Genomic DNA, 24854 nt, shown 5'->3' with positions numbered 1-24854 from the left:
TATTGGTCGTAATAGTCAGTAAATAATTGCATGTCGAAATAAATAAAGTGAAGGAGTATTTAAATAAATTATTGTGTTAAAAATTAGATAAGTGTTTAGTAATACATTTTAGTGCATCGTTTGGTGAATAGTGAATGGTTTAATGTTAGTGTATTGTAAAATGTCGTGGCCGTTTTTATTTGTTTACAGCAAATTAGAAATTTCGAATATTCTGAATATGATTTTAGTGCATATAAACGAGTCTCTATCGATCGTAATAGTCAGTAAATAATTCCATGTCGGAATAAATAAAGTGAAGGAGTATTTAAATAAATTATTGTGTTAAAAATTAGATAAGTGTTTAGTAATACATTTTAGTACTTCGTTTGGTGAATAGTGAATAGTATAGTGTATTTAGTGTTAGTATATTGATAAAATTAAGGTCTTATTTTGTGGTCTTTGAGTATAAATCTCAGTTGGATAATAATTATAGTGTACTGTTATTATTTGTAATAAATCTGAAAACACTTGACATTTCCGAAAGGTATATGATATTGTCCGTGAATTATCTTTACATATACAAGGGGTTGCATTGAAAATAAGAAAGTTTTTTGGGCAAAAATTCGCATTCAAAAATACAAATCGACTTGTCTAAGCGTTTTCCAATACGTCTTCAATTATTTATTAACGAACCCATTCCATTTGACTGTTCCGCACCGTAAAATATTCAAATTTTTCAGTTTCTTTGGTTAGATTGTATTATAAAAAACTTTGATGAGAGTGTTGTCGAAAGTACAAGTCGAAAACTTCCAAAATTGCTATAGCGCTTGGAAAAACTGCTAAAGTTGGTGTATGAATGCGTATAGGTATCATTACTTAATTGGAAGACAACGTAGATGTGATATCTGAATAATGATATATTTACCTGCACTGAAATCATGAATTGAAGAAGTTTCATGCCGTCCGGTCAAACGACGTGCGTTGTCTTTTCCTCCTTTAGGATCGTAGAATTGGATATGTCTAAGGTGATTTTTGCTGAGCTTCTTAATCGCCTCTTCGATTTCACTGAAACCAAAAAAAAAACAATAATTTTGATTCATATACTTTTTAACAATATTGATTTAGCTGCTAGAAATGCGCTAGAAAAAAGCATTAACGCTCTATAAGAGTTGATAAAATGGTAATGATGTTGATAATAAGAGTGAGAATAACACATATTTTAATAGAAAAATGGATGAAGTGATCGAACGTGTTCTATGTATCCTTTTGGAATTTCTAGACCCGAATTTTCATGAAAAACTAGGAAAATTTCATTGAATAATAAAAATAAAACGTGGCTCTTAATAAACACGACAAATAAAAGCAGATCATTCCATTCTTCAGTTCCCAATTTAGATATAACAATCCTTTCCGATAGTCAAACAGTCACAAATTTACAAATAACCAATTTGGTCAAGAAATGTCTAGAGACTCAGATATTTTGTGACCTTTATGGATGCAGCTTTGTATGCAGTAGTCGATTGGCAACAAACTATTTTTCGCTAACTCCCTTACCTCAGAATCTATTTGAGAATGTGTTGAGAGTTGCTCAAATTTCAGGCAGTTTGGACGTTTAGTTTGTATTTGATAATCGTATAAGTGAGTCGATATGAAGATAGTTCTGAAAATGGAAATTATTGAATATGGAGCTGACATTAAGTATTTGTTTTTGAAAGGCCCACGTCTATGCAAATGAAAGCTGGGCACTTATACGGAAATTTTGCACCATCATTCACGATCGGAAAATTTTGATCAGTTGAATTTAAACGCGACTAGCTTTGCTGACGTCGAGCATTCACGATTACCAAAAACTGCGATATCAACAGAAAATTGTACCAAATGGTACTGGACGATCGTCGGATTAAGGTTAGAGAGAGTCCGATTGTTCGCGTTGATTCATTTGTAGATGAAATCTGAAGCGTCCACTACATTCTGAAAGAAAAAAAAGTAAAGATTGTGGACTGCAAATGGCAAAATTGACCAGAAAAGAGACGGTTTCATCCAGGATAGTTATGATAATCATTTTTTAGTCATGGGATTGTGTACATCTACTATCTTAAAAAAGATAAAACAATAACAAGAGAAGTAGCATTATTGTAAAAAAGTGGCTGACTTGAACAAAAAAAGTGCTTTCTCATCAGGATAACGCCCCTTCTCCATAGCTAAATTGAACTTCTAATTATCCTTATCCAACTGGCTCCCAGCGACTTTTCCCGTTACCTAACCTTAAAATATCATTCCCAGGTGATAAATTTTTATATTGAAATTAATTGAAATGGTTAGAGAAAATTGGAGAAAGTGGATGGACTATATTGGAAAATGAAAATGATTATGGGAGAACAAAAATGTATTTTTTCTTTGTTAGGAAACTTTTCGAAAATAGTCGTATACGGTAAGTGTACGACATTCCACAATTATGTCTAATGATTAAAACAAACTACAGTTATTTTGGAGCTTGTGCTTTTGTTTTCATTTCGAACGATTGCCTAGTTTTTCTTCACAACTAAGTTTATTGTTTTCAATACATGTTGGGGACCTTTTGTATCCACGATGACCTAGATTCTAATCTAAAAAGTTCTCAAGTAGATACGCCCTTGCAAGCGTAAAGGAACATTACAACCAACTGATAGATAATATGATAGAAATTCATAGGAAACTCTTAATGTCTTCTTATTTTTATTATAACATTCAATTTTAAATGATTGTCTCATGTATAAATATTTCCATTAGCATAAATGATATAAAACTGATTAAATACACGTGTGATCAAAAAGATAAGGTAGTGGTAATATTCATAAAGCTTATATTTTTATTACTGGGTATCTTGTTATCTTCTAACCTTGATAGTAACCTTAAATATACGTAAATCGGCAAACCTTAGAACTATTTTCTAAAAATAAAGAGTTTATCATTAGGTCAAGATTATCCGAATAATTATTTCGAATGAAAACAAAACTGCAGTCTTATTTAACTTTGGAAACGTAAATATCGAACAGATGTGAACGATAACGTTGAAATTTCTTATTTTGAAGCTTTCATAAAAGTAACTCTTGTTATGATCATTTGAACTCGGATAATGATACAGAAGTTAGTTAATTACGTTCTTTTCTTTATTATTCTTTCCGCCTTATAGCCTATTAAGCTGCGTTTCCCTCCACGGTCGCCAGTCTGTATATTCGTAAAAATAGATGAAGCAAGAGGAAAACTTACAATTCTGTTTTCGTTAAATTGAAGATGAAGAAATTATACCACTCAGGTTATTTTAAAAGCTCTAGAAAAGAAAGGAAATTTTACCGATGTTTGAAAGAAGAAAACTTAAGAGATCTCACTAAAAAATATGAGATACTTATCATGTTTATTTTATTTTGGATAATCTTCTTCAATGAAACTTCTTCATGGTCAGTAATTCATACGCTTTGTTTTGGGATGATAAAATTAATAGAATTCATTGAAGTTTTCAAAGATATCCATGTTTCTTTCCTTTAGACACGTGTTTATTCTCCTAAATTCACCGCTTGTAAGGTACTACGGACTATTATTATTGTTTTAAAGTATTTGAATTTGGCCTAGATTCACTTATAGCCGTACCTATTGAACTTTGAAGACATGTATGAAGTGTGTTGTCCTTCTAATTCTCGTCACTCAGCTATACTAAAAAGAGTTACTCTAACTTATTTGTACTTATTTGTTGTTGTTTAATCTCCCAGGAGGGATCTTTTTGGTAGAGAGACCTTCCATTTTTTCTTATTTCCTACATCCACTTTCGATTAACTCGATTATCCATATCTTTGAATGGCTATCTATAACAATGTACAGTAGATTTAGGTCTTGGATAACTTCTGTTACTACTGTTGGAGAGTTCTTCATATTCTCTGTAATATAAATACATTCTTTCATAATATGATGTTGCCTCGTCAACTGTTGTTTGAGTTTTCTCTCTTCATGCGATTGATCCATATTCTCATTTCGTAATTCAATTGATATTATCTTCTTTCTCCACATGTGTTATGTTTAGACTTAATCCCAAATCGAAGTTAAAATTTCTGGGACAGTAAGTGTTCAAATTGATGCCAATATTGATCAATGCATTCACGGCAAGGTTTCACAACATGTCAAGCTGTCAGGAGTTTCAAATTCTTCAAATTGCAGTTCAGAGGTCTTCTATCAAAAAGGCGGTCCTAGAGAAGACTCCACAGGAAGAATTCACTTGGTGTCAGGTCACATGATCGCGCGGGCCACTTAACGAATACTGACGGATGTTCGCGAGTGTTGGATCGTTGTCCATTTGCTCTCGTAAATCTTGTCATGTGATGGCGCCACTGTTTTCATATTTTCGTTAGGTAGTTAGTTACAGATACCCGTCGTCCAGAACGTTTCGCGTCGGTAACAGATCCCATTTTTAAGAATCTATGGTACGTCTGTCACAATGTTCAACGATTTGGTAGCGACGAGTTCGGAAATTGTTGTTGCGATGTGGTAAACTTTGTTTCATAATCAGCGTTCGTACGCAGATACGACATAACAAAAAAATTCTTTATTGAAGAGTGAAGTTGTATCGGTTATTCATTCTGAAAACGCGTCTACTCGACGAGCAAGTGTTATCATGACACAGACGCAACTGTCTGAAGCACGAACATGCTTCGTTTTAATCTTTTTTGACAGTGTTGCCGGTCATATGAGCGTTGCCTTGATTTATGCCGACCTCTGTATTATATCGAAACCTCGTAAATCCCTTTACGTTAGGATTTTCATTGATTGATTGAACTAGATTAGATTTTGTATTATTCTCACGTGTCTAATACTGTTTTATAAATATTACCACGTCACTTAATTTAACATTTGGAATGAATATGAGGAAATTGTCAATGTCAAGTCAATTAAACGATAGGTGAACATACCAAAGAATTAAGGCAATTAAAAATTGCCTCAATTTAATATTAACATCCTTATTCGGGCTGATAATTATTCCTGTCGCTCGTTTTATCAAGGTATTTTAATAAATAATTATGATGCTGTTTTTATTGAGGTAGACAATGGAAAATGTTTTATATTCTACTCAATAACGCATTATATGGTGCAGTAATTAGGGAAAATGTCCAATTACCTAATATAAAACCTAATATTTTTATAATACATATAACGTTGTCCCCTTTAGCAGTTATCGTAGCATCATCCGTATGACTAACGACATTATATAGAGAGAAAAAATATTTATTTCTAGACAGGCTACGCTGTTAACGTATTGATTAAAAATAAAATGTGCGGTTTGGAAATGAACGTAAAATCGATTTTTTACATACAAAAAGTTTTATCGCCAATAAAGATTCTTTCTCTTCTCAGATGCATATTTTTGTTTATTATAGATAGAAGTTTATATCGACAATTGTTTTAATAAGGATGAGAAGCAAGGAGCGTAAGGTGCTCAATGAATGAGAGAACAAATGGTCAACGTCCAACTTCGTGAAGTGAAACCATGGTCAGTACTACCGAAAAATCGCAGAGATGAAGTTCTTCTTACACGTCTTCGTCTAGGCCAGGGATGGGGAAACTACGGCCCGTGGGCCGTCTCCGGCCAGCAAATCGTTGAAATGCGGCCCGCGACCATCAAACAAAAATCAAGTACAGCTTTCTTATTATCAGAACCTAAATATAGTAGCCTACGTCCAGAAAATAATGGCTATGTTTGATACAAGCTATTTGTGCGGACAAACGTTTTCAATAATGAAACTAAGAAAAAATTGTCTTCGCAATAGGCTTTCGGATGACCTCCTTTTTTCATTGTTAACAATTCAGCTTATGATGATGTCACGCAGAAACAAAAACAGTTCCACATGTCACATGTTCCCACAAAGAGTAGTGCTCCTCAACCTTTTACTTCACAGCTAATTTGAGTTCAATTAATTGTAATTGAAAATGTTATTTTTTAATATTGCACAGTAAATTAGTGTTTCAGAAAAATTAAAACAATATTTCTATTTTAGTAAATAATGTAATGCCTCAACTTGGCCCGCCATATATTTCGTTAGCAAAAATTGGCACGCGAAGAAAAAAGTTTCCCCGTCCCTGGTCTAGGCCATACGCCACTGACCCATAGCTACTTATTTGATGCGAAACCTGCACCAAAATGTAGCAACAGCAATTGCAAATTGACTATAAAAGACATAATCGCAAAATGTCCATCTCTTAATTCAGAAAGATCATCATCAAATCTACCACAATACGTGAAATTTTAGGACCTAAATACAATATTACTTGAAAATTACCTTAAACAGATCTCGATCATAAACTTAATTTAACAAATATTTATAGATAAAACACTTTTCCTGAATCGCTAATAACCAGTATACGGTTGATGCGAATTTTGTAATAAAAAAAAGTAAATATTATGTACAAGCAATTGAAACTTTTGAAGAAAATCTTGGTGCAATTGGTATTGAGAATCATTTTTAAATAATGGATGACGATTAATTTGGAACATATGGATACAGAAATACAAAGGAAACTTGGTCATATATTAGAAAAAATCTGCAATCGGGTAAAGTTAAAAATCATTGTTATGGGCACTAATGTACAACTATTTTTTCACGCATATCAATTTTTTTTCATTTAATCATGAGGTTAACAGATCAATAATAACAATTCTCCTAATCTGTACAGAACGTCAGAAAATATTTTTACATGTCATCATTATAGATGGGACAATCTGTTTAGTGACGCATTCTAAAAAGCTGTGATTTTTTTAGAAGAACTAAAAAACCAGTTACGTGAAAAAAAATTAATACGCAAAGAGATCATATTTTGTAAACATGTGTCAGCATTTATTTTAATATAAAAATAGGATTGTTGTAAACACCTTCAACGAATTTTGTTAATTCAAAAATGAATGTTAGTTAATTCAATCGTGAAATTAATTAGGTTCATTCGCTTATAAAATTGTAAATTGTGTTTTATTTGTATTGATAAAGTTTTTAAAAACGAATTTTCGAAAGTTAAATATATAATTGGCGCAGTCTGAATAGGATTCGTGTGGTCGCGAATTTTACTCATAGTGTGAGAGACATGAACTTCAGATCGCTGAAGACGTTTAAGAAATCGGAAAATTGTAGAAAAGAAGAATATGAATTTGAAGAAAGAAGAGGAGCCAGGGAACATGATTTGAGAAATACCTCCGTTATTTTTCATTCTTAGCGATGGAGGAGTTGCCTGAAGAAAACTCTAGATTATTCTAAAAATTTATAGGGAGATCATATTTTGTAAACATGTGTCAGCATTTATTTTAATATAAAAAATAGGTTTGTTCAATGAATGTTGTTAATTCAAAAATGAATCCAGTTCAATCAATGAATGTTAGTTGATTCAATCGTGAAATTAATTAAGTTCATTCACTTATAAAATTGTAAATTGTGTTTTTTTTTTGTATTAATAAAGTTTTTAAAAACGAATTTTCGATAGTTAAATATATAATTCGAGTAATCAATGTGAATTTAATATTATCTTGTAATTACGCACTTCATTTTATATGAATGATTAAAGACAACAATTACTTATTTACATTTAACGCCTTGTTCTAAATTAAATATTATTATAACATTATTTGATAAGGGAACAAAGCTTTGATAAATAAGGAAAGAATACTAAAATCACGTTTATTAGAAATGATATCTTTTTTTTTCTATCTAATGTCAAGATTATTATAACACAAAAAATGTCAAGCACATTGATAATAATAAACAGAACGATGTAATTTTTGGTGAAGTGGAATGTTGATAAAATGTTAGGTAAAAGCTGTTCATTAAACCATTTTTCACATTGCTGAATATTTTCCTTTTTTAAACATTCGAATATTTTTAAAATAACTTGCTGTGTTTGTATATCTAAATATTTATTATTAAATTCTTTATTCTCACTGTTCAATTTCATTGTCTTCATTCGGCCATGGTCTAAAGAATTCCATATTTTCATTTATTTAAAGAAATTTATGAATTAAATAAATATCCCGATACCACGCCATAGCTTATCGCAGGAATATTTCGAAGAAATTGTGTACATACGCCTTCCGACAGCCAATAGAAATGCATTTATGTTTACGATCCGATGTTTTCATTGGTAAACAGTCGAGATGATGAATTTTGATCAAGTCCACGTGGACTGACGGTTTTTTAGATGTTTACCGAATTATATACGGGGAGTAAACATTATTTGGTATCAATGCTGTACGTATTTATGAAATATTTCTCGCATAATTGTCTTCTGTAATTGATATTGGAAGAACTATACGAATTTAGTCCTTGAGATTACTAAATATAGTCCCAAAGATAAGAAATTATATAATAAAGAAGAATGATCTAATATAATGTGCATAGGCAATAAGTTTTAATTTTTCAGTGACAACTGTTACCCACAGCGTCTTGTAAATGTTATGGAATTTGGTATGAATAAAGTCGTTGATTTATTCGGTAGTTAATTACCCTCTTATATGTATCAAATTATTCTGGGGATCACCAAAAGGTTACCGCAACGTGAGATTTGAATTTGGACAAGATTTGAAACATCAGAAGATTATAATGTGACTGATTTAAGTTCAATAAGAACATTAACAGTTAACTAAGGAGTATAGGTTATTGAGACTGCAGTTTGAACAACGCAATCATTTGGAGTTTTTACAAAAAATACGAATTGGAAAGAAAATATGATTAATCGTAAAATAAATATTTATACTTAGTATGTATGTAAAACAATGTTTATTTGCAACTTGTAGGATGATAATTTCAGTCAATAACATAAACCTTTATGAGTGATTTTATCTTCTAAAGAAAATTTGAGCAGGAAAGAATATTATGTCAAGTTCATTGATTTCATCTGCAGTAAAGCTTTTAATCGCCACAAGAAAAACTTGAGTTGAGACTTTCCGAGTAATTTGTGTCAAGGGAGAGTTCAATTCATAAAAAAGGTTTCAAGCCTAAATAAGTTTCGAAATACCTGGGTAAATATTTAGTAAAGTTGTTTAACTTACACAATGCCATTTTCTTCTCTCATAGCTTTGGTGGAGAAATTGGTATGTGCCCCGGCTCCGTTCCAATCACCTTCCATTGGTTTGGGATCGAAGGTTACAATAACACCATAATCTTCTGCTACTCTGTGCAAAATATATCTAGATACCCAGAGTTGGTCTCCAATGGAAATTCCTTCGCATGGACCTACTTGGTATTCCCACTGAAACGACAAAGAGTAGAACGTTTTTATAAATATAAAGAAAAGTTGTACATTTTGATATTATACACTCAGAAATCTATAGCTGAGATTCTAGTTGAACGTCCAAGCAAAAAAATAGCAGAAAATATTCTTTACACATCTTGTAAAACTAATGGTACGCTTAAAATATAATTTATACAAGTCCAGCCATTTCAGTTATTCCAAATATTTAAAATTTTATAAAATGTATAATTGAAAAAAATTTCACATTTTATCATTTTTGTACCCTATTATGACTCCTACCAAGCTGATTCACTCGTAAGATTGGAATAAGCAATAATTCTTTAAAAGCGAGGTGGATGGAAGCATCTGATATGAGACAATCAAAAATGCACATTGATATATCTTCTGCCTTTCTTATCATACATCTGCTCCACTTAAACAGACGCGAATTTGACTGGTTACTAGTCTTTCAACAGGACAAAGTCACCTAAGATGCCATCTCCACACTATAAGCATCAAGAACGATCCAGAATGTAGGAAGGGGGAAGAAACTGCAGACCACGTCATGGGTAAGTGTCCAGTACTAACATTTGCAAGGTTCAAACACTTTGCCTAGTGACGTTAAAATGCTTGAATCAAAGTGCCCGATTGGCTTTTCCAAGAATATCGGCCTTTGGTAGTTTCAAGTAGGTCATGACAGGTCTATTAGAAGGCTTGTGTTCGCAATAGTTCCTGACCGCCCATAATAGAACTATGGATATGTTGATATCTAGAGGGTGTATCATAGCTGCGTGACAAAGCCAATGCTTATTTAGATTTTTTTCTAATCCTTGGCGAAATCATATAGAAACATCAAGAAAATAGTGAATTTACTTACTATTTACTAAATGATCAAATCATATAAAGAGTTTTTATCTCGTAGAGACTTTGATATACATAAGATCATTCCTAAAATCCACCCTGTATATTGTTCAAGTTTCAGTATATTTTTGTCTCGCAAGATGCTACTTTGAGTCTCGAAACGTGTGTTTAACAGTGCGTTTTAGCGTCGTGGTAGTAAAAGAATTTCGGTAAAGTAAAAATTTTTAATAAATGTTGGCGAAAAAAACTTTTTATTGATTTTTCAAAATGATACGTCACATTTAAAAATAAGTTCTTAGCTATACATTTCTAATAAAATCAGTCGACATACTCTACTTTACTGATAGAAATTTATCAAATACGTTTCTGGAAATGAGGGAATTTTCAAATTTTGAAACACTACTAATTCCGTCCCTGAATATATCGGAATATCAATGAGATTTTATATTCAAAGCAAAACACATAAATAATATGTTTATACACAAAAAAAACTAAAACTGCGTAGGAGTTACACGTGAAATAAATGTTTGTTTTCAAGTGACTCACTTTCTACAACGTATTCAGATCGTAAAAAAACCATGGCTGTGTTAAAATATTTGGAACAACTGCTTTACCATAGAGATAATAAACATATTTTTTTAAGGTCAACGGTCATATGTATGCGTATATACGATAAAACATTGTAAACAATTGATATCAACTATAGAATTAATTATACCCGACCTTAAGCATCTACATGAAACAAACACGTTTTTTATTCATCTTCCAGAAACAACGAACCCATATCATAATATTTCATTATTTCAATTTCATTCATTCAATTTTGTATGATGTAACTAACTTCTTATACATCTAGAAGTGATTGGTTTTTTATTTTATAGGTATTTTCAATTCCGTCAACTGATAACTGACCGCTATAAATCACTATCGTTTTTCGATTTTTTTGTCGTTTTATTTATATATTATATCAACAATGGCGCTCAAATAGTTTCGTAAATAAATTTTTTTCTACGGACGCTATAAAATCTTTTAATCGCTTCCAAACGTTCAGATCGAAGAATTCCCCACGCAGTGAGAGATATCCGATATTAAAGTGAGAAATAATTTAATATGATAACCCAAGTCAACCATCAATTGTTACATGTTAACAACGCTATTAAAAATTGAATTGAAATACACCTCTACTTCACACAAGAAGAGGAAAATGACTCTACAAAGTACGATTGTTTCCCTGAACAACTATCTCAATAAAATTATATTTCTTTGCCACCCGACTGACCAACACCTGACCCAGGGAATTCTTTTTTTAGGAATTCCACATTTCCTTTTTATATAACTATCTTAATTTCCTAATAGCACGCTATTAGCCTTATACTCTCTAATATACCTTGTAGCACATTTTATAAGAAACCAATATTTCTACGTAACTCTACCTTCTACACTGTTTCATGACACCCGTATTGAGCGGAACAATCGTCCACCCGGCATTGCTAAGAACGCATCTTTAACGACGCCTAAGTCGACTCTAGGCCTAGTCGCCTAGAGGTAAAACGACTAGTCCTAATATCACCGAAGGCGAAGTGCCCAGATTGAGTACTTACACAAAAAACTAAAATGCAGCAGGAGTAGATGGAGTACACTCAGAAACACTCATCTGCTCAGTAAAAATTGTATGAAAATACAAACGAACTTGTTTGATAATATGAAACTGGCAATATTCCACCGGATTAGTTCAAGAAAACCTTTGTGGTCATTCCGACAAAGCATAAGGTTAGGTAAACCTTATGACCAAGTGTTAAAAATATTTTTGAAAAATATTATAAAACAGAGTATAAAAAACCAATCAATTTGATTTTCGAAATAGATTGGGTACGTGAGACGCGTTGTTTACGGTTCAAGTGCTGGTTCAAAGATTTAGAGACATAAACCTCGACGTTTATATACGTCCTGTCGATTTTGAAGACATAATAAGATCCTAGACATTGTGAAAAGTCACCTAAAGAAGTTCGCCTGAGGGAGCATTCTATATTCAATGCTTTTTAATTTGTATTTTATTTTAGAGAGCGTTGATGGATGAAAGTGTCTTGGTTCATGGAAATATTGTCAATAATATATCTTATGCTGATGATACTCTTTTTATAGTCAACTCGTTTGAGGAATTATAGAGGCTCATAGACTGCCTTGTTATAATCTGCCAGACTTACGGATTGAAACTTAACACAAAGACAGCTAGATATATCGTCAAAACATAATAACAAAATGTACTAGAAGAAGAAATCAAGTTTAATAACATATGAATAGATCAAGTAGAAATATTAACGTACTTGCGTGAAGATCCGAGCAAGAATAGCCAAAACTAAAGCAAGTAGTAGCCATCATCTTAACATTGATCTGTGAATGAGATTGTATGTCATTCCAGTGGTTTTATATGGCTCAGGGGAAATCTGCTCAAACGTTTGGAAGCGTTTGTAATATGGGTTCATAGCCTTATTTTGAGGAAAGTTGTTTTGATACAGTTCCAAACATCGAAGTTGTTGAGATCAAAGACAAAACTCAATGGTTCAAGAAGTCAACAACACAGTCATTCCGCGCAACAGCAATTAAAGCAATGTTAGTTAATATGATAGCCAAAGAAGATAAACGGCGTTTGTTTGTGTTTCAAGATGGATTTTTGGTAAAGGAAAACTAGAAAAGTTCCCTGTGTATTTAAATAATACAGTTTAGATCATACCTCACTATTTTACTAGTATTCTGATAGTTAGAATATGATTCACTAAGTTGATCAAAACAAATCAGTTATATCTTTCATATTTACTTACATAGATAAAAATTTCAACTTACTTGGGCTGGCATAACCTCTGCGTTGGTTCCTGATATATTAATCCCAGCATAAAGACAACACCTGTAATGCGCTTCAACAATATCACGAGCATAAACTTTGTTAGCACCAACACCACAGTAATAAGGTCCTTGAGGCCCAGGAAAACCGTTCTTGGGCCAACCGAGAGGTCTCAAGTCCATATCCAACAGCGTGTATTCTTGTTCAATACCGAACCAAGGTTTCTGATCTTTTGCGGCTTCCATCGCTTGCAAACAAGTTATCCGGCGATTCGTTGATGTTGGTTGTTTGTTGTATTGATAAGTATCACATAGGATTAGTTTATTGTTTCCTCTTAAGAAAGGATCTTTGTAAATGGCTACAGGATGAAGGTAAACATCTGAATTAGATCCTTCTGCTTGATTCGTTGAACTTCCGTCAAAGTTCCATATTGGTAATTCTGAAAACCAAAATCAAATAGGACTTTATTAAGCTGAAAGTAACCATTTTTGATAGTAACAGTTGGTGGTGGATTGAAATGGTATTGTCGTTATGTTGTTTGAAAATTTTTAGGTGTTACTGAAAATGAAGTTTTTTTCAAATTACTTGTATCATTTTATGGACGACTACAACCAAATTTGAAATTATATTGGCTCACTATTTCAATCAAGAAACACGTGACTCGAATCAAACAATCAGAACTAAAAAGGCACAAGAGAATTGAAGAAGTAACGGAAGTATAAGCTCCAAAAGAATTGACCCTTCAAAAGGCATAAATATCTCGTAAAGTATAAAAATAATTACTTATACCTAATCCAATTCTTCCAATCCAGTGGAATAAAAAATTGAAAAGTCTTAGCTATTTGGTAATAACATGTATGTATAATAAAATTTTAAATAACAAGTCGTTTCAGTTTAATTTATTTATATTCCAATTCGTGAAATAGCTAATAAACGAGTTATTTCTATGAATATAATTTTCCAAACGAACCAAGTTGCTAATATTTTCCGAAAAACAACAGAGAATCAACTCGTAAATCAAGGTCACGTGAACATACGATGAATGTTGACACATATACACACGGCGGCGAGTGACTATGTCCATTGTTTTCAATGTATCAAGAAAACCTGCCAAGTTGGATGTTTACCAAGATTCCGAGACCATGAAATTGACAATGAACGGTTGTGAGAATTTAATGGACGTTAATTAATTAGAACACTATTTCTCATCAACGAAATTAGTAATTTTAAGTATAACTGGAATGTATTATTTTTTTTGTGGGGAAAATTACAATATAATAATTGATTCAAACTTTTCAATAACTGTAACTTTGACAAGAACTTGATATTACAATGAAAACCATGTCCTATCTCGGTCTTTATCAAAATATATGTTTATAAAGTTCGAAATAGCTCGAATCGTGAATTTTTTTACATTTCTGAAAAGCTAATTTTCAAACAGAAGAAACCTAAAATCAAAGTCCAAGAAAGGAAAAACTAAATAAAAATAAATTTTTGACTATACCGCATTACCAAAAATAAGTTACTTTACGAATAAAAATAAATAGTATACCACACTCGGTAAAAGTTTGAATGCCACACATTTAGGGCAATTTTGGTGCCAACAGCATTCGTCCTAAGTACAGGGTGGCGCAATAAATAAATAGATAAGGTACAAATAAATACATAAGTTATTGTCGAATTAAAAGATATGATGATTAGGTAAGTTTATTTTTTAAAAATAACATCATCTAAATGACGGTCCTCTCGAAGACGGCGACGCAGATTTGTGAAAACTCTTTTCAATAAATTTGGAGTAATTGCTGCCATTATTTCCTGGCTGCTATTTTCCTTTAACTGACTGATGTCCCTCGGATCGTTCATGTAGACTTTATGTTTGAGGTGTCCCAACAAAAAAATCAAGAGGCGTCAAGTCAGGGCTACGTGGGGGCTACCTCTTTTGGAAATTAGTCTCACAGGAAGCATCTGTCTCACAGAATCATTTGATGTATGACAGGTCACTCCGTCTTGTTGGAACCAAGTTCTCGTATCCGCTATTTTTGATCTCGCAAGTTCTGGAGTCAAATATCACTATCACAACATAGCGGTCGGTGTTACGTCCTCGTGAATCTTCAAAAAAGAAAGGGCCAATGATTCCTTTCCTCGAGATTGCTGCCCATACCTTCGGACTATGCAGTGGTTTCTAGTATTTCATTTTTGGATTTTTTTCGGTCCAATTTTGTCTGTTTACGAACCCATTTAAATGAAAATTAGCATCATCTGAAAAAAGAATGTATGCAGAAATGGAAAATTCCTGTATTAACTGGAGCTTATAAGGATGCAGTTTGAGATCCGACTTCAAAATTCACAGTAAACTTCATTGCGACAAGTTTAAAGCCGCCGATCGCTGCCGAGTAGACTCCTTCACCCTATCAATATTGTCTGTGGTCCTAGACGTTCTTGGACGACCTTTTGCTGGTGGTTTAAACGATCTCTTCAAAACGCTCAACCCATATTTTAATTAAATTTGCACCCGGAGCTCTATTAATGTGTCTTAATCCATATTCTGAACGATATAGTCGCCATGTCAAAACGTATGAACGACCGTTCTCGTAAAACGTGCGAACACAAAAAACGCGACGCTTTCCGTGGAAGTGACTCATGGCTACTAAAACTTCACGAGTGTTGAGGGTTAACCGACCATTGTCGGTTCTCATCGTTCATCTTGCCGATCACACATTGGTCTATGAAGAGTTGTAACCCATCATATCTTTTTACAAGGACTCTTCTACAGAATTGATAGATGTCATCACGTCAAAGCACACAACGCAATATCTTTTTACGTCTAGACATCTCAACGTTGGCCTAATGCAGAAAGAAATGATCTTGACGCCTCCACGAACGTTACATGATTAAAGTTTCGTCTTGGTTTTCATGCCTCACAATCTGGGGAGCTCAAGTGTTATATAATTCCGGCGCCAGTGTGAAAAATATCGATGCAGGTATGAAAACGTTTGATTGGATATGTGTCATTATTTGAGACAGAATCGTCCTTGGGCATTATGAAATAAAAACAAAATTAGCTCAAGAAATATACAAGATACTAAAAATAGTGTTGAAATACCATAGTTATTACTTATAATTGCGTGAAACTAATATAGTATCAGACTTGACAAAAAGCTATATTTATACGTATAATTTGTGATTTAACCAATTAATAGCATATTATTATGGTTTAAATCATAACAGAAACATGAAATTATTTAAAAAATTGTAGAAATGGCCTGTGGCATTGCATGACAATAAGTGATTTTTTACGCAGCATTTATATCAGTTAGATTGAAAAAAAATATTGCGTGCAGTTTATATTTATGTTTATAATGAGTATAATTGATGAAATTATTGAAAAGTACTATTTTAGTAATATTATTATTACGTTAAATGGAAATAATGTAATGGTACTCACAATAAGAAAAAATCAGATACATTCGAAACTGAGCTACTAAAGGTGTGGTGACAAAAAATCCGTACATTTTACATGTCCCAAGTATAAACATTATACTTATATAAAACTTTATTTTCAAGTATAGAAAATCTTAATGAAAACGAACGCATTTTGATTGAAAGAAAAACAAAAAAATGCTAAAAAAGAAGAGAGAAACTTTGGTTAAAGCGGCTCACGAGACACTGGGATTCGGTGTGCGAAAATTGTGAAGAAAATTCGAAATCGATAATCCACATCCTAAAGCAACGAAATATAATTCAAATATCAAGAAAATCGGAATCCAAATATTCTGAAAAGCAACAAAAATCGAAATTTAGTTAGTTAGTCTCAGAGTATTCGCCCCCTAAAGGTTTGAAAATCATCAACGACGACGAGATATTTTTCACTTTTGACTTAGTACTGTCAGAAAGGCGAGGAGGTGAATTTAGAAGTGTATTTTGAAAGACACAAAAAGTTTAACTTGAAAGTGTTAGTATGGTTAGCGATTTCTCCTCGTGGTCGTTCTTCAGCATAAACTTGTCCTTCTGGAAATTCTATAACCTTCAATATATATGAAAAAGAAAGTGTTAAATCTAGATTAATGCAGTTCACAAAGAAATAGGATCCTAAAGGGAATTTTATGTTTTAGATAGATATGGCATTGCTCATTTTGCAAAAGATGTTATGGAACATTTGTAGAATTGAATATTTTGTTTATTGAGAACTCGCTCAACAATTGGTCGCATATTATGAAGAAGGTATGGTCACGTCCTTGTAACAACACTTCTCGCTCGCGAATCATCTTCTAGTTTCTTACTCTTAATCAATCTCTTGTGAGCTTCTTCAAATGCATAAAAAAATCCCCTTTCGTTTTCTGTGATAGTGATGGAGCCTCGTAGAGCCTGGAAACTACTTCTACATCTACGTCGACAACTTTTAAATATTTAGAGACAAAATTGTTGTTGTTTTATAAAGTGCGAATTATTAAATAAAAACAAACAGCTTGTATGGATTTTCCGTCCCCTCATCTCACAATTTGGAAACACAAACAAAATTAAAATTCAGAACAAATTTGAAAATAAACATCAGTAGAAACCTGGTACTCTTATCGAGAAGCTTCAAATAATTCACTAGATTGATGAACAACAAGCAGATGCAAAGCGTTACTTTAATTAGCTTAGACATAAAGAAAACTCTAATTTTACGCATAAATCGCAACCTATTTCAATCTTCTATGTGCTCAACTTATTCGTACTCCCACGTCTGACTATGCGTCTTTAATTTCCTCTATAGTCCTTAAGATTCGAACTTCGGAGGCTTTAGCTCTCGGAATCAGTATATTGGTACCATTATCAAGAAACTCACTTCGTTATACTCCTGGACCAGAAAGAAATGGCTTGAAAATATGATCATTCTTCTCCACACCTATACATTTCTGAACTTATTCGTAATTAATTTCTAATCATACTCTTCAAGTTCTTCAGTAAAAGTCACACTTCCAGTGCTGATCTTCTAACCGATCTTATAAAGCCTCATAAAGTCATGAAAAATTGAATATGAAAAAATTTCGAGGAAAAAAGCTCATTTTAGTTCTGACGAATCTACTTCAACCGCTTACTTTACTCCAAACTTATAAAAATTCCTCAATAGCCAATCCCAATAAGATTTCAATATGAGAGGTCTCCAGGATGCCTCCCACTCCTAACAGTTCTCATTTCATGAATGATTGAAGTGAATTCTGTAATTTAACAATGTGTTTCAAAGAATGTATCTTGTGTTAATTTTCGACGGTATATCGTTTACAACTTATTTGGTTAGTTAGATTTATGGAAACTTATTGCTGTACAAATCGTTCAAGGCAGTCTAATCTTATCTTTGTTTATATTAAATGAAATGTTTTAGAAATTTCGAGATGTGATTGACATCGCTAAATAAGAAAATATTTAGAATGTTCGAGTTTGGTATGAAACGTTTAGAAAAAATTGATTGTTTCAGTTAATTTTGGTTCCGTACTATAGAAAAATAGGAGTGAATTTAGTTGAAAAGTAGTTAGTCATTGATAAAAATAGGCCAAGGTAATTAATTTCATCAATCTGATATCGGTACTTTTAAAAATTGGATCACTGCCACTGTTTGTGAATATTTAATTCAACTTAGTTACAGAAAAGAAAGTGAAACTCAGTTCGGGCAGCCAAATTTTTACGTCAGACAGAAATACGCTCCTCTTATCATTTCATTGATTGAAAAAGGAAAGTTGATGAAACTGTGCATAATTATTGGATTCAACTGTATTCAAAAATTACCTCACTAACCGTGAGCATTCTCATATCACTGCAAATACTTCATTTGTAACAAACCACGGGGTATAATAGCATGTCACAAATAGCACTTTAGACCTAGAACTTAAAGCCCGAGGTAGGTATTACCTAGACGTAGTTGCAGACGGTATATTCAGAATGGTTTGAAGATATGTCGGTTTTTTCAATACTTTTGACTTACCAATAAGACAATTTTTGGGATATCAAACCTAGTTGCTTCGGTTTACAATATATAAGAGTTATTCATGTTAAGGTTTTGTCCAAATTTATACCTGCAGGTACAGGTACACACATTCAGCGGTAAGAATTTGCTTACTGACTTGAGATGGTAGTCCGTGAAACTAACAGTAAATGTTATGTGCTCTTTAATATGCCAATTTGTAGCCAATTTTTCAATTGCTGGGGATCTTTATGTACAAATAATACAGCTTTATCATCAGTCAACGTTGTCAACGTCAGGTTGTTATGCGTAACTACCTTATGGTATTTCCGATCTTTTGAGTACAGTTGAGTTTGTTCGTTTTCGTATCGTACACAGAAATTAAGTCAAATACGGTTTTAGAATGTTATACGAAGAACCTTTTAACAGTGAACTGAAATACTGACAGAGAAGCTTCTATGTTCTTCTATAAAGATACGTATAACATATTTAATACACAATATTAAATATTTTTCATGTAATCTTGCTTTATTTACGTTCAGTGTTTATTTTATTTTAAAATTCATCGGGGATATTGTGTTTACCTTAAGTAGATGTAACAATGCTTTACTTTGTTTTTGAATACGCACAGAAAAATACGCAGATTCCTTAAAACAACGATAGATACAAAATAATTTTGTACTAAAAGAATCAGCTCGAGAACGAATAATAATTTTCAGTTCGTCACTCTAATAGTTCCCATTAGAGCTTTTGTAGTATCAACACTGATTCTTTCTTAGAAGGTGTGATGGTGATAAAACTTGCTTCCATTTGAAGATTTCGGTTATAAGAATCAATATAAAACTATCATGTTTAAATGAATTGAGTGGAGATGATTCTCATCTGATAGAACGAAATCCAATGTCCTAGTTTTACATCTAACATTTTCACCAGAACCGTCAATCGGAATAAGTATTCAATTCACTATTTTGTGACAACGATTTCGAACTAAAAATATTTTCGGATACGATAAATCCACTGGCACAATCATTTCCTTTTTGTAGACCATACGTACGTTCATTTAAAAGGAAACACAGACCAACATCCAGAAGATTGGAGACTTATATTCTATATATATATATGCGAAAAAAATCAAAAGTAGTCTACAGTAGAACTGAAACTGGGAATCAAAAATGAAAAACAAGTCCTTCTGATAGAAAAAAATGGAAATATAAAACTGATATTGATAGTTTATACACTGATTCCTTTTAAGATGGTGTGAAGGTGATGGAACTTGCTTCCATGTAAAGATTTCGGCTATAAGAATAAATATAAAACTATCATTTTTAAATAAATTGAGTGGAAATAGTTCTTACCTTTAGGATCTGATGGAACAAAATCCAATGTCCTAGTTTTACATCTAACATTTTCACCAGAACCGTCAATCCAAATATACGTAGCTTGACATTTTCCATCTGGAGTGGGTAGAGTTAAATAATGCTGAATAAGAGTTTTATCTAGAGCTGCGTTGGGACTAGATTCTAACATTTTTGCCATTTTCAACTGTAACAAAAATACACATACAAATACTACAATATAATTATATAAATATTATAAAATGTGTAGCTTCTAAAGACACAAAGAATCATAGACATACAGCTATTTTACAGGAAATGGGCAAAGTAAGAGAGAGAGAGGAATAAAGGAACACGTACTGTAGAATCACTGAAACAGATTTTAAGATAATGGGAAGAGAAATCCATTATAGAGAACAAGTAAATATCAATCTTCACAGAAGAAACAGAAGCCGTAGCAGAAATTGTAATAAGCTATTGTGAGGCACTTTCTTGTATTTTTGACTCCTTTGGTTGGTTACCAGGGAGGTGTAAGGCACTCTGAAGCAGAAAATAGAACTAAGGTAGAGGATGCCGAATAGATATGGTCCATGGAGTTATTAGAAGATGAGCTTGGTATTCGAATCAAACATAAGTGTTTGTACGGGATTTGGTCAAGAGTCAATAAAGAGAAAAAAAGATAATAATGTTACGAAATATTTAATCCAAAAGGCCATTGAAGTGATCACTGGATATTGTCACAATGCTGCAGAATTGGGGAGAGACTATTTCAAAGAATGTAACGGACAAGAAAAGTCCAACGAACATGGTCTTTGCCAGTATCCTGTCTTGACAAAAAAACGACTTCAAATGCTATGAAACTTCATAGACAGTAGATAGTCTCAAAGAAATAGCAGAATTAGAAAAAGTAAAAAAACTCATTGTGGATTGAATATTATTAAAAATAAATTATAAAAGGTGAGTGAACCACAATCAAACTAGGTCCAGGTTATCCTTAACAACCTAACCCAACCCCATTCACTTCTTTTTTTATGTTGAAAGCACCGTTGAACTTTTTTTTGCCTGATACTGATGCTATAAAAACAGACCTTAATTTCGTATTTTTACTGTTTTCACAAATTCGTGAATAGGCATGCAGTGCATACACTAGTAATATTTTCATTAGGAAAATCTGCTTAATCATTTGAGTACTAATCGAGATAAAAAATTATCAAATGGATATTTCCACTTTTAAAACGCAATTTCTCAATACCATTATCTACATTAAAATTGTGTAACATATTGATTTATTTACGAAAATATATACGAAATTATTTGTTTAGCATTTGAAACTAAAAAAACAATCGAAAAGAAAAGAAAAACTTACGGAATTATGCATGAAATTCTAACTAAAAACGTTTTTCCAGAATCCAAAGAAATTTCACAAAAAACAATACCGTAACGATATAAGAAACATCGCTCTCTTAGATACAATCTCTATAATGATTCTGGAGAAAAATTGTAACAGGAAAAATTGGAAGAAAAAGTGTTTATTGTGACGTTGTGTAGTGGGAGCATGTTGTCGTTATTTTTAGAAAGATCTTTGTAGTGAACGTGTTCGATTTTAGAACAAGGAAACGATCACGAGAGACCTGTTGCTTAGGGAATATTCGACGATTGTTTATTATAGATAAAAACAACTAAAATTTCATAAACATATCTATTTTCAGGTGAAAATATTTATTAAAATGTAAGTGGAATTCATTCAATTATATGATTGTTATAGATAATAATGACTGTTGAAACATGCTTGATTCGACCTGATTTGCTTTAAATAGGTTAGTTAAAATCTATTGATAAAGAAATAATAAAGCTTCCAAAAATTAGAAGCAATACCAATATCAATTATTTTAAAAATTATGTGAGTCGCAGGAATAAACCACCATAAGTATACGAAGTTGACTTCAGGGCTTTTTGGAAACTATAAATCGGGTTCAATTAGATAACACTGAACAAGATTTAGATTACAATTCCCGAATTTTTGGTGGAAATTTCATATTTAAAACATGATCGACAAAAACTTTTGAATTTTATAACTTCTTCGTGCGTTAATTCTTCGATGATATTTACTTGTTATATATTTTAGGTGTTTAATAATTGTTGAGCAGTTATCAACGATTTACGTACTTGGATATATTTTTCATTAAAGTTAGATACTAATAGGCTATTTTTATGCTGAAATACCGGAAAGTATAAAAACCGCAAACCTCAGTAACCTATCAATGATACAGTTAATGAGAATTAATAGTAGACAGCCAAAAACGATAGACAAATTAAACAACCTGCTAGTTGATCGAATTTGCCCACTGGTTTATCAGTATAGAAAGGATCCTATATGACTAGAGCCCGTTCAGTTTCTGAATAACAGTTTTAGTCGAAATATTTAGACATAAATTCGTCAGACTTACCCATTGTCTATTCAATAGTTTTGGAAACATTTAGAAAAAGTAATTCTGATGTTTGGCTGAAAATATTACAAGACACTGAAAGAATAATACAGAATTGGTGGGATTTGATAGAGGAGATGTGCCTCCATTTATTATCAATATAGATAATAATGATGTTTATAATAGTTTCTACAGGATAATTAATGAAGTAGTAATGAGTTTTCTTATATTAAACTTAATGAATTTCTCAAAAAAAAAATATTCAGCAACTTGTTACTGCAATATTCTGGTTATTGCAACATTCAAAACAACTTTTGGATTTTAAAAATAAAACACTAAGTACTAAACAGTATTCATCAACTTTGCTTTGTGTTATATTTTCAAAAACACAATTATGAATTGCAACGTCTCGTATTTTACGTATGTACCTTATGGTTAATACTGCAAGCTTAAAGATGTGCTACTTATTTGCTGGTTATGTTATAACTACAGCATCTCCTCAAATCCTATCTTCTTTCAGAAATCAAGATTGGAGGATTACTTTATAAAGTAGGCAAATACTTTCACAATTCATACACTCCCAGACATTTCACCCTAGATTTATCTAGAGCAACACAACTATGTGAACAGATGTCGTAACCTCATTTGACAAAGTTCGATTAGGATACGTTATTATTCTGGTTTTATTTTTACTCAAGATCGTTAATTAGATAGACATATTGTGATTATTATTTCTCGGTTATATCTTCGGGTGTCTTAAACCTTATAGATCTCTATACTGTTTAGATGTTTGTAACTAAATTATTACCAACCTAACAGTTTAGATGGAAAATAATTCAAAAGTTAAGTAATGAAAACAATGTCATGTACAGAGATTTCACATGTCTTAAGACATCATCGTCTTCTTAATGTTAAGAAGATTTAAACATTTACAATCGAATAATTATTATGACTTTCATTTTCAGTGCCGAAACGTTGCCCACATTAGAAAAATAAGTTAAGATGTGAGGTCAAGAATTGAGTTTTTGGAGGGTTCTGATTTCCTCTGCAAGGCTTGATTTGAGATATTTTTAATGGGGTGGTCTTCGTGGGGTCCTGTTTGCCTTTACGTGTAGTATAATTCAGTTTACTTGTCGAAACAAACTCAAAAGACAAAGAAAGGATACAACTTGTCACCTACCCTGTGTACATTATCTTAATTGAATATGCATTTCTTGAAGAACGCTTTCCTGGTCCCATCGTTAAAAAGTTGTTAACTGAAGACTTGAAGTATATTTCAATTATATTCTAACATTTTAAGTAGGGATCAAACTTAGAAATTAAGTTTTAATTACATTTTTATTTGGAAATACGTTTTTATACAAATGATACAAAAATTTTATTAAAAAAACAAGTAGAATTTTTTTCTCGATGACTATCTTTCGATTATCGTTCATATTTTTATAGGATATTTGTCTCTAAATCTTCAAGGATTAAAGTATGATCTTCATCAAGATAACTAAGTTATGGTGAACCAAAAGCGATATTTTAAAATTCATAGGGTTATTATAATCATTTACAATTCCTAAATACTGTATTATCTGAAGTATTTTCGTAAATTAATTCACTCGATAGAATCCAACGCTATTTTTGAGGTTATGTTATTATTTCCTACGTTACTTTGATGGATTGTTAAACCACCACACTTGATGATATTATTAAAGAAATATATTTGTATAATAATATATATATATATATATATATATATATATATATATATATATAAATATATATATATATATATATATATATATATATATATATATATATATATTATCAAATGTATTGCACTAATTGATAAAAAAATCACATTATTCATAACTGTATGTTTTTTCAAGGTCCAGAGACTTCAAATGGCATATTATATAACGATAGTAACGGTTGACCTTTCCTTATGGTGTAAATATCGATACTTTGCGTTGATCTTAAAAACTGTTTGATGTATAAAAACGTTATTTCGACAAAAGTTGTAGAGAATTCAATTTTCTATAACATAAATAGTAATTAATGTTAACGAAATCTCGAACTCACGAACAGAAGAAAGTACTTTGGGGACAAATTTTAGAATGCTAGAATATTTACAGGTTTCATGGTCATAACCTTATATATATTTTCAACGCGCTTTTATTACTTTCACCAATATGTTTGTAACTCACTTTTTGGTCTCGATTTTGTCCTACTTTGAGCGGTATAACTTGATT

At 32.0% G+C, this 24854-nt stretch overlaps 1 protein-coding gene across 4 annotated transcripts in view; it reads right to left on the bottom strand.

The window, feature by feature from the left end:
* Window positions 1-24854, bottom strand: part of LOC130441433 (glutamine synthetase) — a 50159-nt gene that overhangs the window by 793 nt on the left and 24512 nt on the right. For 3 of the 4 annotated variants that reach the window (XM_056775147.1, XM_056775131.1, XM_056775138.1), the window contains exons 2-5: window positions 20210-20396; window positions 12916-13352; window positions 9032-9231; window positions 905-1044 (exon numbers count right to left, since the gene is read on the bottom strand). In XM_056775147.1, the coding sequence (XP_056631125.1) occupies window positions 905-1044; window positions 9032-9231; window positions 12916-13352; window positions 20210-20390 (958 nt within the window). In that variant the 5' untranslated portion in view covers window positions 20391-20396. Of the gene's footprint in view, window positions 1-904; window positions 1045-9031; window positions 9232-12915; window positions 13353-20209; window positions 20397-21554; window positions 21846-24854 lie in introns of those variants that run through there. The other variant, XM_056775123.1, reaches the window with a different exon arrangement.

This window comes from Diorhabda sublineata, chromosome 1, assembly GCF_026230105.1.
Source record: "Diorhabda sublineata isolate icDioSubl1.1 chromosome 1, icDioSubl1.1, whole genome shotgun sequence".
In the NCBI taxonomy this organism is placed as follows: Eukaryota; Metazoa; Arthropoda; class Insecta; order Coleoptera; family Chrysomelidae; genus Diorhabda; species Diorhabda sublineata.
The sequence above is the reverse complement of the archived record's forward strand: the minus strand, read 5'-3'. Positions and strand labels throughout refer to the sequence as shown.